The following is a 15,494-nucleotide window of genomic DNA, read 5'->3' as shown; positions in this document are numbered from 1 at the left end:
TTGCTTTGTAATGGAACCTCTGTTATATTTCAATTTCCTCTATATGCATTTATCTAATTGCAAGCTCTCAATTTCTTCCCTTTGTCCATCCCTTACTAATACCACAATATTTTACTTAATAGATAATTGATATTTGTGCGATCTTATGTTCAACAAGCTTGCCAAGTACTTTTACATGTCTGCAGATTATCTTGAATTTCCACATGGACATTGACATATTGTCAATAAATAGAGACAATTTTCCTCTTATCTCACAATTATGCTCTATTTTTATATTATTAATATTGTTTAGTATGACTTAGTTTTCTTGACCAGTTTTGTTGAAATATATATACACACATTTTTCTATGTAATACATATAAATATATATTATACATAAATATATAAAATGTACATTTTATAGAATATACATTAAAATATTTTTATAAATATATAAAAATGTAGTTTTTATATATTTATATATTTATTTATAATACATATAGCTACATATATACATATTTATATATAAAGCAATATATATATGCCTTTTCAAAAGATCAGATTTGGGGTTTTTTGATTCTTATTTTAGTTTCTGTTTTCTATTTTATTAATTTCCGTAACTTATTCTGTTGTACTTTTTTCAACACCTTAAGATAAAATTTTAGCTCGTTAGTTTTCATCTTTTCTTATATATATATATATCTAAGACCTTAAATATCACTCTTGGTATTGTTTTAGCACCAAATTACTTGTATTGTTATTCCTTTTTTTTTTTTTTTTTTTTTTTTTTGAGACGGAGTCTCGCTCTGTCGCCCAGGCTGGAGTGCAGTGGTGCAATCTCAGCTCACTGCAAGCTCCGCCTCCCAGGTTCACACCATTCTCCTGCCTCAGCCTCCCGAGTAGCTGGGACTACATGCGCCCGCCACAACGCCCGGCTAATTTTTTGTATTTTTAGTAGAGACAGGGTTTCACCGTGTTAGCCAGGATGGTCTCGATCTCCTGACCTCGTGATCCGCCCGCCTGGGCCTCCCAAAGTGCTGGGATTACAGGCGTGAGCCACCGTGCCCGGCCAACTTTTATTGTTATTCCTTTCTATGTGCTATGTAATCTCTAACTATGATTTATTTTACCATGAACCATTTGGTTTAGTTTTCAAGGTGGTATTTACCACATGGACTGTTTTAGATTTGTTGAAATTTGCTTTATGATTGTACTACTCAATTTTTGTAAATATTTCATCATTATTTGAAATAATCTATATTCTTTAATTGGGCTGAAGAATCAATATATTATCATTAGATCAAGCTTGTTAATTATGTTGTCCTAATCTTCTGTATCTTTACTAATTTTTGCTTTATGAGTTTTTAAAACAGTTTGTCACTTTCTACTTGTAATTCTTTGTCTTTCTGCTTTATGTGTTTTGAGGTCATTTATTTAGAAACAAAAAGATTCAGAATGGTACATTTTCCTAATAAGCTGTTCTTTTTACCATTAAATAGTGACTTTTTTTCTAATAAGTCTTTTTCCCTCAAAGTCTGTATTATTGATATTTGATTGATAGCAGATGTAAAGACAACTCTAAATTTTGATATGCCAGCAAAACCAGTTTTCTTTCATCTTGCATTCCATTTGCCTGGCATGTTGTTTTCTATCCTCTTACTTTCAACATTTCTGTCTTTAAGATGCCTCTTATAAACAGCTTAAGGCTGTTTTGTTTTTTTTTTTTAATTAGGTATAAGAACCTCTGATTTTTAACAAGTCAAATTAATCTATTTACATTTAATGTGAATATATTTGGTCTTATTTCTACAATCTTATATATATGTTTTCTATATGCTATGCCTTCCATTGCTTCTTTTTCCTGCATGCTGCTGTTATTGTTTCCTTGTCTGCCTTATATTAGATTGCTTAATTTACTGTATTATTTCCCCCTTCTACTCTTTTGAAAGTTTTTAACTCTTTTTTTAATCAGTGACCCTTAAATTTTTAACATGCTTGTCTTAAGATCTAAAGTTAACTGATACTTCTATCTTATGTAAGTTGGAACTAATTCTTCGCCACCATTTTTTTCACAACAAAATCATTTATTATTGTGTAGTATTAAAGTTATAGAGGTGTAATGTGAAAACAGAATTGAGTAAACCCTACAGGTCAGTGAAAGCACTCTAATTCCACTTACTCTCATTCAACTTCTCTCAAAAACTATGATCACCAAACATTCTGAAAGTGCAGACATCAGCATTTGCCTTGTTCTTTCTTGTAGACAAGCTCCTCGGGTTTTCCTACTTTACTGTGCATTACAACTCGTGTCATGTTCAAAGTACAAAACTACATTTTTTTACTTTAAGGGCAAAGTAAGGAATTTTCAACAGTACCTTTGACTACACAACAATTTTCTAGATAGCTTTGGAACATAACCCTTACGTAGAATGTGACTTCACAGTGATATATTTTTTCCTTTTACCAGGCCAACTAGAAGATCCATAAACAATTAGATTTTTAAAAGAAAAGCTAAAATCTATACCTTGCAGGAATAAAGGTTACCTTGCAGATTCCCAAAGACCTATAATCAGGCAAATGACACATTCAGTTGTAAGTTTTAGTGTTCCCTTTATTTTGAGTGTTTTTATTCAAATAAGTTGCAACTTTATTGTTCAGAGAAATAGTCACTGAATTAAAATCAATGAAAAATTAGAAAGACTGTTTCTTTTTTTGAGTTTTTGAGTTTTTGTTTCTTTTTCTTTTCTTGGCTCTCCTTTTGATGCAGAATTTTTTGCTCTTTAGTTCAGCTAAAATCTTGTTCTTGTGTCACAACCAGGAAAAATTAGGTACATGGACACATTGAAAGGTGAGGAGAGCAGAATTTATTAAAAGAAAGCTCTCAGAAAAAAGGGGGTCCTTTCAACAGGCTTCCACCTCACAGACTGAATACCAGGTCACCACACATGAGCTGAAGAGGCCAGGCTTTGCCCAACTTTATCAGGTGTGGATTCCAGGTGGGTCCACCCCATTGTCCCAGTGCAGGGGTGGGCCCTTAGTTTGAGCCACTCTATATTGATTTATTTCCCTTACTAGGCATGTGTTAAGGGACAGAATGTCTTTGAACATGACACATGAGTTGTAATGCACAGCAAAGTAGGAAAACCCAAGGAGCTCGTCTATACATACGACGCATGTGTTAAGGGACAGAATTTTTCACTGTGGGCACGTTTAGGTAAGCTCCCTGTGCACAATGGCCTGGGCAGCATTTGGCTGTCTCCTTCTCTATCACTTTTATGAGGTGTATAACCTTTTTAAAAATGTGTAAAACTTATTATTTTACTGTGTTGTGGCAAGAACACTTAACATGAGATCTCAACACATTTTTAAGTGTACAGTAAATTATTGTTGACTATAGGTACCATGTCGTCAAGCAGATCTCTAGAGCTTATTCATCTTGCTGGAACTTAATGCCTGTTTATTACCAGCTCTCCATATCTCCTTCCACTCCATTTACTTTATTTGTTGAAATTATTTCCCTTCAAATTCTTTTTTATTTTTAATTGCGGCAAAATATATATAATAAAATTTACTAACTTAAACATTTTTAAGTGTGTGATTTAGTAGTTAAGTACATTAACATTGTTGTGCACCCAGTCTCCAAAACTCATCTTGCAAAACTGACACTCTGTACCCATTAAACAACTACCCATTGCTTCCTTCCCTCAGCATCTAGCAATCATCATTTGAGAAAATGGCTCAGAGCAGTCTGAAGAATGTGAGAGATGCAAAATTATCAGGCCCAGACAGCAGTGAGCATGATACTTCAGTCGCATCCCCCGCACCCATGCCCCAGGGTAATTGTTTAAAAATTTTTTTTCATTCCTTCCCTGTAGTTTCAGACTAGCTGATAAATTACCTAAAACGTTACCACACATTGCACAATGTGACCCTCACCCAGTATCTTCATGTTCCTGGAATTTGTGATAGAAAGAACAATGTACAGCCAATTGATAGACTGTTATTTTTTAAATTCTTGGTAAACAACTTAGGGACTGCTCCCTTCTCTTTTTTTCCTTAAAAAAAAAAAAAAAAAGGAAAAAGACCACTTGTAACTGCTGTTAATCAGAGCATATATTGAGGGCAACTTGAATCTGATTTCCAGGCTGCAGTCCTCACCTTTGGCTTAAATTAACTCTCTACTTAATCTGTGTCCTTCAAGAATAGCTTGATGCCATCCTTGTGGTAATGAGTAAGTTCTTACTCTATTAGTTCCCATGACAGTTGATTATTAAAAAGAGCCTGGCACCTCTCCCCACGCTCTCCCACTTTTCCTCTCTCACCATGTGATCTTTGCATATGCTAAATGTGCCTCAGTTTCTTCCTCTTTGCCTGAGATTCTTCCCTTAGGTCAAAATTTCTGGTGTAGTCAGCAAGATTCAGAGCAACCTTCCAAATACCCATTGTTCCCTCTCAGACTCAGTGCTCAGTACCAGCAAAAACTCATTGCATTCTTCCAACTCCAGATATTTCGCTGGGTGCAAAAGTGTGAGGTCTACATTTTATGTGGGCTTCTTTTTCAAACTCTCTTTTTTCTTTAAGAGCAAGAGTTTCCATCTCCGTCTCTAAACAGGAGATTCAGACAAAGAGCCCTGAAGAGAATTTTTGCCCTCTCCACCTGTGCCTCACAGCGGGTTTGCGTTACAGTACTGGCAGTCTAGCATGGGTGGTTTCACTTTTTTGGGGGGCCTAAAATTAAGTAATGTCTTAGTCCATTTAGTGTTACTCTAAAGGAATACCTGAGTCTGGGTAATTTATAATGAAAAAGGGTTTATTTGTCTCAGATTCTGATGTCTGTAAAAGTTCAAGATGGGGCATCTGCATCTGGTGAGAAGCACTCATGGTGGAAGGCAGAAGGACTTCTTTTAGCAAGCATCAATATGTTGTAAATTCAGTCTCTTTAAAAATAACTCTTTATTTCCCTTCGTCTTGAATACTTTAACTGAATACAGAACTTTAAGTTAACAGTAATTTTCCCCTTGGCATATATTTCTGGCATATACTATAACTGATGAGAAGTTTTCTATCCAATGCTTCTATCTAAATCGCATTTTTAAAATAAGGAACTATCTTTTCTTTTTAAGATTTTTCTCTGAGTTCATATTTTTATGTTCATGAGAATGGGTCAAGGTATTTATAGTTATGCATGTATATGTATGACTTGTTTTATTTTTATTGTTCTTCTCAAACTCATTATAATTTCTGTACATATAGATGTGTGTGGGTGTGTATGTGTGTGAGTTTTGTTCTTATTAAATTCATTGTAATTTCTGAATCTAAAAACTAGAGGTTTTTTTCCATTCTGGAAAAAAAATAGGTATTATGTCTTTGAATATTGCCTGTTTATTTTTTATTCTGGAACTCCTATTAAACATATGTTGGGTTTTGGCCATTCTCTATGTGTCTTAACTGTTCTTCCATATTTTCATACTTTACCTTTCTGGCAAAGTAGTATATTAGAGAAATTTTCAGCAAATGATTACTTCCTTCCCCTCTCCTACAGAAGGAATGTACTTCCCTGATATTAATTGAGGTCTTGCATAGCTAGGCTTGTCTCTTGATCTCTTTTTGCAACGAGAACATGACTCAGCTAGCCTCTGGTTTAAAGAGGATGAGAGATATGTGGAACAGACCAGGACCTGATCTAATCCTCAGAGAGCAGCTGAGTCTCGCCAAGACCAGCCAATCTCCAGCTAACCCAAAAATGCATGAGTAGGAAATATGCGTATATTGTTGTATGGCACTAGGACTTTGGGTGTTTTGAAAGTCAGAAAAATTGGGCTGATTCAGAATTTGATGTATAAAGTACAGTGCTGCCATAACTAAAACCCAAAATATGTAGCACTGGCTTTGGGAATGGGCAGCAGGTAGTCATGTAATTGTTATAGGAGGCTGGAATAATGACAACAGTATTATGTAGTGGCAAAACATTTGGTAAAATTGTCACCTGCAATAATATGGAATACAGAACATGCAGATCTAGTAAACTTGTGAATTTGGATGAGGTGATTTCAAAGAAGAATACTGAAGAGCAGGCTGCTGCCAGGTGCCTTTGAAAAAGCATAAGAAAGTGGTGAGCTCAAAATGAACTGCCTGGGTTACAAACAAAATTGAGAGGAAATAGAGAGTTTAGAAATACTGAAAGTTGTAGGCTTAAAAATGAAACTGTTTCTCAACATATCCCCAGCTCAAAGAAAAAGTAAATTTTGGCCACTGCCAGGGTAAAGACCAAAACAAGGGTGTGGTGCAGGCCCAAGTGCCCTGAAAGCAGACTCTGAGATGGAAAATAGCCTGTAAAGAAGTGCTCTCAGGATCAACACTTGTGGAAGAAAGGAAGCAAACAAGATTGAGCAGAGAAAGAAAGTGGGCTGTAATTAATTTATAAAAAGAACTTAACCAACCCACTGAAGCTAGATTGCTCCTCAGAGTTGTTTCCAATAGAGGAAATGAAGCCAAGTCTTTAAAACCCTACATCAATTAGTTATTGCATACTGGCTGCCCCCTGAAGAGAGCATGAACTACACAGGGTGCCTCTTTTCTATTGAGAGTGATTCCCAAAGAAGACTGACAGCTGAGATCAGTAGAAATCCCAGCAGCTAGAGGAATAAATTCTTTAGTCATGAAGGATGATGTTAATGGCACAGTACATCATCCAATTCAATTCACCCCATGTTCCACTCAGACCTATATTTTTGCAAAAGTTTTTGAAGCAGCTCCAGAACTTGGGAAGAAAGTTAGCGAGATACATAGATTCCATTGCAAAGACCAAAAGTGATACTCAATATATGCTTCCTGATCTACCATTCTAGAGTTTCCTCACCTTGACTAGCTCCTCTGCTGGTCTTGTTGGCTTACCTGGTGGGATGATCCAGTCACTCATCCTTGAGAGTCACCATACCTTTCTCAGGTCATCAATACTTTACTAGTCAATTTACTGTCAAAGTTGTGCAAGGGCATACCAAGAGATGCCAAATACATTCCTTTTTGCCATCACTGTATAAGAGCAGCCTGACCTCCTCCCAGTATTTAGAATGATAAACCTGCCAGGATGGTGACTGCTCTCGTTGCCCGATCCTTTGGCAGTAGAAGGCAGAAATGCCCCAGTGACAGCCATAGGTTAAAGTTCAATGGGCCTCTTGCTGTGTCTCCTGGTGGAAATGCTCACCTTTTGGGAACAATACCTCTAAACCTACAAATCTCAGAGCTATGGATATAGCACAAAATCCCCAATTGGGTCACTGACAATGATGGTAAACAGGACCACCTCTACTTCTACATTTGATTCCCATATCCATAAATTCTATTTGTTGGGAACACAGCAACATATGCTGGCCATTGATTCAGAGGGTATACTGCATAGGGTATTATTGTATCTAAGGTGGTGCTTAAGCTGATTCTTCGACAGGCCATTCCGTTGCTCTATCCGGCCGGCAATTGTTTACAGTTCTGGGTGAAGTGATATGTGAAAGAATCAGTGAATCACATGGTCACGTGCTCACTACCACATCTCTTTTGCAATAAAATGAATCCCTTTGTTTGATGTGATATTGGGAAGATCCTGTGTCATGAGATCAAACACTCCATAAGTATGGTGGAAGCAGCTGAAGCACTATTGGCAGGAAAGGAAAATCCATACCTGAAATATGTGTCAATTCTAATCAAGATGAATCATTCATTGCCACTTACATAATAGAAGGGATCCATGTAATTAACTTGTCATTTGATTCTCCTCCATGGATGATTCTATATCAAGGGCACAATATTGGTCTCTGTTCCTGACAGGTTGGACATTTGGCAGCAGCAATAGCCAAATCACTGTTGGTAAGTGAGAGCTCATGCTGTGGGGCCATCCACAGTCATGATGACTACCCTTCTTGTGCCCATTGTTCCAGCTTTGAGGACAGAAGCTTGTTGATGCCAACCATTGGAGTCATTCTGTTTATTCAGTACCTCTTTTGTGATATATCCTTTATGGTTGGTGTTCACTTGTAATGCAAAAATCTTTACACTTTGTGCCGAGTCCCATAGGTCCATCCATATACTTTCTCATCAGACTTCCTAGTCCTAAACTTTCTAACATTTCTTCTTCCTTAAAGTAGGCTGTTCTACTACTTATCACTGCTATAACAAATTACCATAAACTTAGTGACTGAGACAACAGAAGTATTGTCTCTTACATTTCTGTAAAAGTCTGACACAATTCTTACTGTGCTAAAAATCAAGGTTTTAGCAAGGCTCTGATCCTTTCTGGAGGCTTTAACAGAGAATTCATTTCCTTGTTCCTTCTAAATTTGAGAAGCCTTCCAGATTTCTTGGCTCATGGCCCCTTTATTCCATCTTCAAAGCCATTCTTCCATAGTCACATCACTCTCTGGCCATAACCAGGAAAGTGTCTCCTACTTTTAAGGATTCATATGATTAGATTGGACCCAACTGAATTATTCAAGAAAATCCCCCCATTTCAAGGTCCTTAATCTTAATCACATCTGTAAAGTCCCTTTTGCCATTTAAAGTAATATATTCACAGGTTCTGGTATTACGATATAGTCCTCTTTGGGGAGCCACTCTTCTGCCTTCCATGATTTAAGTCCACATGGCAGTCTAAAATATGTCTTTGATCTGTTATGTATCTATGTTTGTGGTTACAGAACATTCACAAGCATTTAAAAATATTTTTTGCACCATATTCTTCCAACAGCTTCCAAATCAGCTTCCAAGTACATTGTTTTATCCCTAAGAATACCTTCACACAAAAGACTGAGTAAAGCTACACTTTAAATATTATCCTTCTTAACCTCTTTGTAATTGTGTTTCTTTGATATGGGTCACTACTAATTTTAACACAGCTGTTTATGTTATTACATAACAACTTTGTGATCTTATTAATTTGTTTATCTTATTATTAAAATCAAATTTAGTAGCTGCTCTGGTCTAAGGGAGGAAAATATTTTATAAATCATTGCTACTATATGTTAAGCTCTAATATGAGTTTCACATTCATTATTTTATTCACCTTTAAATGAATCCTATAAAAGAAGTCTAGTATCACTATTTTACAGATGAGAAAACTAATGTTTCCAGTATCACAGAACTAGTTAAGTATCAGAGTAGGGCATACAAATATAGGTCTTTTTGACTCTAAAATGCATACTATTTTCACTACATCCTTAATAAATTCCCATTGAGTAAATTAAATTATTTGTAGAGGTATACTATACATCCAGCATATTTCATGAATTTCTCATGCTGTAGAAATCATGTCCAATGTATTACACAGAAGCCTTGGGCCACTAATAATTCTTGAACTGACATAGTTCAAGACAACCTAGATAGAAGCATATTGGCTAGAAACAAAAATCAATGGTAAATATTTTTATGAAATCACTAGACTTGTTTTTTACTTCATTGTTGGTATCTTCTAATTTGACCTAAATCTACTGTGTGGTCTATAGTGTCCTGTTGCTTAGCAAAACCTGGAACACATTATAAAGAATACCTATTTAATGTTTCCATCAGTCCTGAAACATAGATACATTCTTGAAGACATGCTATTATATTGTTCTAAGACTCTTTGTGAGCAATTTAAATCCTTTTGCTATCTCAGCCCAAATGAAGTGAAGGGTTGTCCAAACAGAAAGTCTGAATAATTCAGCTTCTCTTGGGAGAAAACAAAGTTAATCTCTCTGGAATCTACATAGCTGCAGAATCACTGGACCATTGAACAACTCTCTACTTCACTTTAGTAGTATAGATTTCCAAGATCCATGAGCATAAAATAATTATTTTTAAACTTTCGAATGAAACAGATTTAAAGTAAAATGGATCAAGTATATAACATTAACGTATTTTAATTAAATTTGACATTTAAAACAAAAGATCAGCATATTTTTTAAATGAGTAAAAAAATTTAAAAATGATCAGCATATTTGAAATGATTTTTAGCTTTCTAAAGTCCATCCATTATTATGAGGCTTAAGAAAGACTTCAGAGGCTGCTTAAACATTTCAATATTTTCATGTAGAGGTTCTTTATCAACCTTGAAATCTGTCAATAAATGTAAATAACAAGTAAAGAAAATATAAAGTAGGCAGATTTTTCCTACTATGAACCTTGATTTTATCTATATCACTCTTAGTTGAATGGGATAAATTAACACTTTCTTGAAAGTTTCGTACCATACACGTACATTTAATTTTTAAATATTCAGGACCCGCAGAATATACTATGCCTATTAAGGTTTTTTTAATTATAATTCTAAACCTGTTAGATACTTGATTTGCTTATCAATTCAAATCAATTTAGTTCTGGCCAGGCACAGTGGCTCATGCCTGTAATCAATCGCAGCACTTTGGGAGGCTGAGACAGGTGGATCGCTTGAGGTCAGGAGATCGAGACCAGCCTGGCCAACATGGTGAAACCCCATCTCTACTAAAAATACAAAAATTAGCTGGGCGTGGTGGCGCATGCATGTAATCCCAGCTACTCAGGAGGCTGAGGCACGAGAATCTCTTGAACTTGGGAGGCGAAGGTTGCAGTGAGCGGAGATCATACCACTGCACTCCAGTCTGGGCAACTGGAGAGTGAGACTCTGTCTCAAATAAATAAAAACAAATCAATTTAGTTCTATCAGCATGTAGTGAGAGTCCACTATAGGGCAGACTGATATCAAATTTCATGGTATAGTCAGCTTTCTAGTACACTTTACGTACTTCTTAAAAAGAGGATAGGCCAGGCGCGTGGCTCATGCCTTTAATCCCAGCACTTTGGGAGGCCGAGGTGGGCAGATCGCCAGAGGTCGGGAGTTTGAGACCAGCCTGGCCAGCATGGTGAAACCCTGTCTCTACTAAAAATACAAAATTTAGCCAGGCATGTTGACAGGTGCCTGTAATCCCAGCTACTCAAGAAGCTGAGGCAGGAGAATTGCTTGAACCCGGGAGGCAGAGGTTGCAGTGAGCCCAGACCATGCCATTGCACTCCAGCCTGGGCAACAGAGTGAGACTCCATCTCCAAAAAAAAAAAGGATATAAAGTAGGAACCTAGATTAATTAATTTGTAGACTTCATGCCCATGCTAAAATTAAACTTTCTAGATCCTATAGGACAGAAAATATAATTTTGTTTGCTCTAATTTTTTTAAATTTAGACCTTTAATTGGGATAGACAGCTCAACAGTCCCACAACTCCTTATTATCCCCAACAGATTTCCTTCACCCATTTACGTTAGCTGTATCTAACCCCTGCAAGTATTTGAGTTTCAGCCTCCGAAATCTAATCACTTTATTTTATAATAAGAAAACGAATGGTCACAGAGAATAAATAACTTAGCCAAGGTTACCAGCTAGCAAGTGGCACTGAGCCAGAGTCAAAATCCAAGTATAGTGGCTCTTTGTAAAAGGCAGTGTTTTCATCTTACTATATTTTCATTCTCTTTATCAGAACCTAACATTTGTCTGAAATAAGGACCCTCCGTAATTTTTTTTAGCTTTCAAAAGTGCCTCGTGGCACTTACAATTTTTATTCATATCCCAAGTTTCAAAATATCATTAACAGATTAAGCACTTTACTACATGCTATTTTGGTGTTTGCACTACTCCCCCGCCTTTCCACTGCCTTTTAGCTGCTCTGAGAGCTGGTAAAGAGAGACGAGAATTATACAATTACATAAGATAAAAGAATGAAAGGTTTAGAGAGGTGAGTAAGAATGAGGGGGTGGTAGGGTCGTGGGCGGGAATAACTGTAGAGGAAGGACAAGGAGAAGGAAAAACTGAGACAGTGGTTCCTGAATATCAAAGACAGGAAGAGTTGAGAAATAAAGACAGCCAGTCATCAAACATTGTTCTTTTATGGGATGTGCTGATTCTGTGTGTGTGTATGTATATGTGTATATATATACATATATATGTGTGTGTATATGTATATATACACAATGTGTGTGTGTGTGTGTGTGTGTGTGTGTGATTTGCTAAGTCCACTCCAATTTTAGGCAGATTTTCCCCTTAGGCTCATGTAGCCAGTCCCACACAAAATTATGAAATAGGCAAAACTTATCTTGAAATTCTCCTTTGTACTTTCCTCCATTAAACTGTATTACAAAATGCAGTGCTTTTTTTCTCTGGTTCACCCCAGGCTGAAAACTGGCTCTCTTTGACACTTTAGTTTTAAGCCTAACTCTCTCCTGGAGTATTTACATTTGAAGTCCCATCTCTTAATTGAGTAAAAGAACCTCTCTTAAAGGAATTGTTTAAATATCAGTAAGCAGAGAGGTTTGGAATTACTAGAGGGTAAAGGAATCCTTCCTAGAGAATCTCTAATTTCACAACCAACTGTGACTTTAAGAGGTCCAGCTTGTTCATATCTAGCCTAAGTACTCAGCATACTCAGCTCTCTAGGTTATGTTTTAAATTGACAAAAAAGGTACAGAGAGTCTGAGAAGGCAATAACAATCACCAAGCAAACTGTACATTCATCAAAAGTTAACTAAGGAATGCATCAGTGAAGACATTCATTCTAAATAAGCAGATATAATCCCTGATTTATATTCAATTATTGGTGATTAAGGTGAAGTAGCTTTTCTCATCAATTTATCTACTTAATTATTCAGTAGGGATGTGGACTTCAACCAATTTATGAACAATATCTTATTTCTCTTCATAATTGAGAGAAGCACCAGTAAAATAAGCAGAATTTCCATAAACTGATCAACTGAGATCACTAAAACGTTGATTGCTGTAAACAAAATAATAAAGGTAAACAAAATAATAAAGGTCAACAGAAAAATAGAAGTTTACCCAAACTTTCCAGATTCTGCAGCCAGACTGCCTGGTTTCAATTTAGGTTCTGCCACTTACTTGCCTCAATTCCTTATCTATAGACTTGAAATAATAATAGTACCAAAATCACGTGATTGCTGTGAGAATTAAGTTAGTATTTTAAAGTGTTTAGAACCATGCTAGGCACTCTGTAAGTGCTTGCTAAATAAAATACTATAATTTTATCTCTTTCCTGACTCTGATGGCAGTTACTTAGGTCTACAAAACGGCTCCATAAATCTGATGTATAATTCAAATTGGCATTGAATTTACACGTCTATATCCAGTTAACCTGCTGCCTTGAGCATGGTGCAAGTGAAGAAAATATTATTTTACTTCATTGTATGGTTGTAGGTGTCAACACTTCAAAAATGCATTTTCTCTTAAGGGAAACTGGACATTAGGGTATGAATGATTTATTGCTACTTGGTTATGTTACGTTTATACAATGAAGGAGGACACAGTTTTGCCTTCAAAGCCCCTAACACCTTTTTTCAATAGCTTTATTGAGGTATAATTCACATACTGTACAATTCACCCTGTCATCAATAAACAATACTAGTGTTTATTGAATGGCTATTACGTCCCAGGCAATAAACACAAATTGTTTCATTTAATCTTCATAAAAATCCCTTAAGGTAGGTATTATCATACTCAATTTTATGATTCAATTAAAGGGCAAGAACTTTGCAGCTAAAGGTTGAAGTGAGGTTTGAACTTACGTCCATGTAGCTCCAATATATGTTTTCCATATTCTGCAGCTTCCCTTCAGAAAATTACTTCGTTCTCTTTCAGAGAGTGACTGGAAAAAGGGGGAAAATGTGACTTTTAGAGGGTAGCCGTGGTTAGAGAAACTCTTAATCTTTTAACCTGTCAGGAGAAAAGCCAGAAATAGCAGTCACTGAAAGTTGTTTTAAAACTCTCAATTCAAGGGTGGCATGATAATGCAAAATAGTATTATTATGCAGAAATAAGCAATCATAATCATAATACTGATATACACAAATCATAATGCCAATATACACTACTTTCACTTGGATTCAGCACTTCCTACTAGCATAACTACACCTACCTTTATCGCATTCTCACCAAATGAGTTAGGGTTTAAAATGGGCAAACGAGAAATGATGTGGGGATTCAGGCCCATCTTTTAGACTTTTCACATCAATATGGTATGTTAAAATCAAACCCCTGGACATCATGCTCGGGAATACTTAAGTAATTTTGCCACAATTCATTTATTAAACAAATATTTAGGTGATTTTTACATGTCCATCAGTACTGTGCTAACCACCAGGTGTACAAAGGCTAAAACAAAAGATGAAGCCAGTTCCAGCTCTTAAGGAGTTTACATTTTAGTTCAGGCTGTCATAAGGAGAGGCAGTGAGTGTGCTATACTGTATAGCATGTGGGCTCTTGAACCAGCCTCTCCACTCACCTCTCCACCTGCTGTGTGACCTTGGCATTTGATTTTTAAGCGACTCGACTTTCTATTTTGTAACATAATCGTTGACTTCAAATTAAAGACATATTTAGTTTCATTTCAGGTGTACGGCACCATACGAAGATGGGGCTAAGAAAATGTTACTATCCTGTATAAACAAGAGGGTTTCTCGCACGTTTTCTTCCTTTAGTATCTGGCATTATTCAATACTGTCCATATTCTACTCCCTGTTCACCGATGAACTGGGACATGTTTTTCACTGCAGCTTAGTCGTCTGGGTGTGCCTGGGGAAGCGTCACAAAGAGCCTATAAAGGGTCCCCACCTACAACGGGAGTAAGAGCGCTGGAAGGAACCCAGGAAGGGCATGGAGGCCAAGCGTTCGGTTTCGGAGTGTTTTTTGTGTGTGCCCATATTCACCGAGCTTGGGTTCTCCTACTCGTAACGAAAAGCCCAGTCACTGAGCTGCTACATTTTCTGCCATATCTTAGCCGTCCCCACGCCCCCCCCCCCCACCGCCCCACCCTACCTCACCCTCAAGCGTGAGTGAATGCGCAAATAAGGGTTTTCAAGGCGTCAGTGGGAAAGAGGGAGGGGAAGGCAACGCCGAGGACGGGAGGACAGGGCGGTGGCATCCCTCTAGCGAGAGAGAGCCAGAGCCCTCTGCGGCGAGGAGAGCTAAAACCCGGCAGTCCCGGGCCAGAGGAGGCCAAGGCAAGATGCTGGACGGGCGGGGACCGATGGGGGGCAGCAGACCATGGCCGCGCACCCAGTGCGCCCCCGGGGCCTCCTCTTGTCCTGAGGAGCACCCCCGCTCCCGGTGTCTTTTGGTTTCGACCGGCCGACTGGGAGGGGCCGTGGGACGCCATTCCCATAATGCTCTGGGGCGTGCCGCCGCCGTCGCTGCCACCTCCCCTACCGCTAGTGGAAGAAGATGGCGGAAGGCGGAGCGGCGGATCTGGACACCCAGCGGTCTGACATCGCGACGCTGCTCAAAACCTCGCTCCGGAAAGGGGACACCTGGTAAGAGAAAGGGGTTGAGATGCCCGCGGTTGCCCGAGGATAGTGGAGAAGTGGGCGGGAGCCGCGAGCTGGTTCTTTCGCTAGTGACAGGTGCGGGCAGGTCCGGCGGCGGCCGCCGGGGCAGCGGGATTTTGGCTGCTTCTGAAATGTTGGGGCAAAGGTTGGACTCTGATGAGGGTCAGGGTTCTTGGCTTGCCAGGGCA

At 37.9% G+C, this 15,494-nt stretch overlaps 2 protein-coding genes across 17 annotated transcripts in view; one reads left to right on the top strand and one right to left on the bottom strand.

Moving 5' to 3' along the window:
• The window catches only part of TAFA2 (TAFA chemokine like family member 2), a 541,094-nt gene extending 526,159 nt beyond the window's left edge, over positions 1 to 14,935 (bottom strand). For 4 of the 10 annotated variants that reach the window (XR_010148008.1, XR_008538450.2, XM_009425007.5 and 1 more), the window contains exons 1-2: positions 14,265 to 14,514; positions 13,549 to 13,628 (exon numbers count right to left, since the gene is read on the bottom strand). Coding sequence is in view for 2 of the 10 variants with exons in the window: in XM_009425007.5 (XP_009423282.1) it covers positions 13,549 to 13,628; positions 14,265 to 14,330 (146 nt within the window). In the remaining 8 variants the exon portion in view is untranslated. Of the gene's footprint in view, positions 1 to 13,548; positions 13,697 to 14,264; positions 14,515 to 14,593; positions 14,704 to 14,797 lie in introns of those variants that run through there. The other 6 variants (XR_010148009.1, XM_009425008.5, XM_063785517.1 and 3 more) reach the window with 4 other exon arrangements.
• Positions 14,936 to 14,974: 39 nt separating this feature from the next.
• The window catches only part of USP15 (ubiquitin specific peptidase 15), a 144,523-nt gene continuing 144,003 nt past the window's right edge, over positions 14,975 to 15,494 (top strand). For 5 of the 7 annotated variants that reach the window (XR_010148007.1, XR_010148006.1, XM_001166420.8 and 2 more), the window contains exon 1: positions 14,975 to 15,291. Coding sequence is in view for 3 of the 7 variants with exons in the window: in XM_001166420.8 (XP_001166420.1) it covers positions 15,203 to 15,291 (89 nt within the window). In the remaining 4 variants the exon portion in view is untranslated. The remainder of the gene's footprint in view (positions 15,292 to 15,494) is intronic. The other 2 variants (XM_063785512.1, XM_063785514.1) reach the window with 2 other exon arrangements.

Source organism: Pan troglodytes, chromosome 10 (assembly GCF_028858775.2).
Source record: "Pan troglodytes isolate AG18354 chromosome 10, NHGRI_mPanTro3-v2.0_pri, whole genome shotgun sequence".
Classification (NCBI taxonomy): Eukaryota; Metazoa; Chordata; class Mammalia; order Primates; family Hominidae; genus Pan; species Pan troglodytes.
Note: the sequence above shows the minus strand (reverse complement) of the source record. Positions and strands in the feature narration are given on the sequence as shown.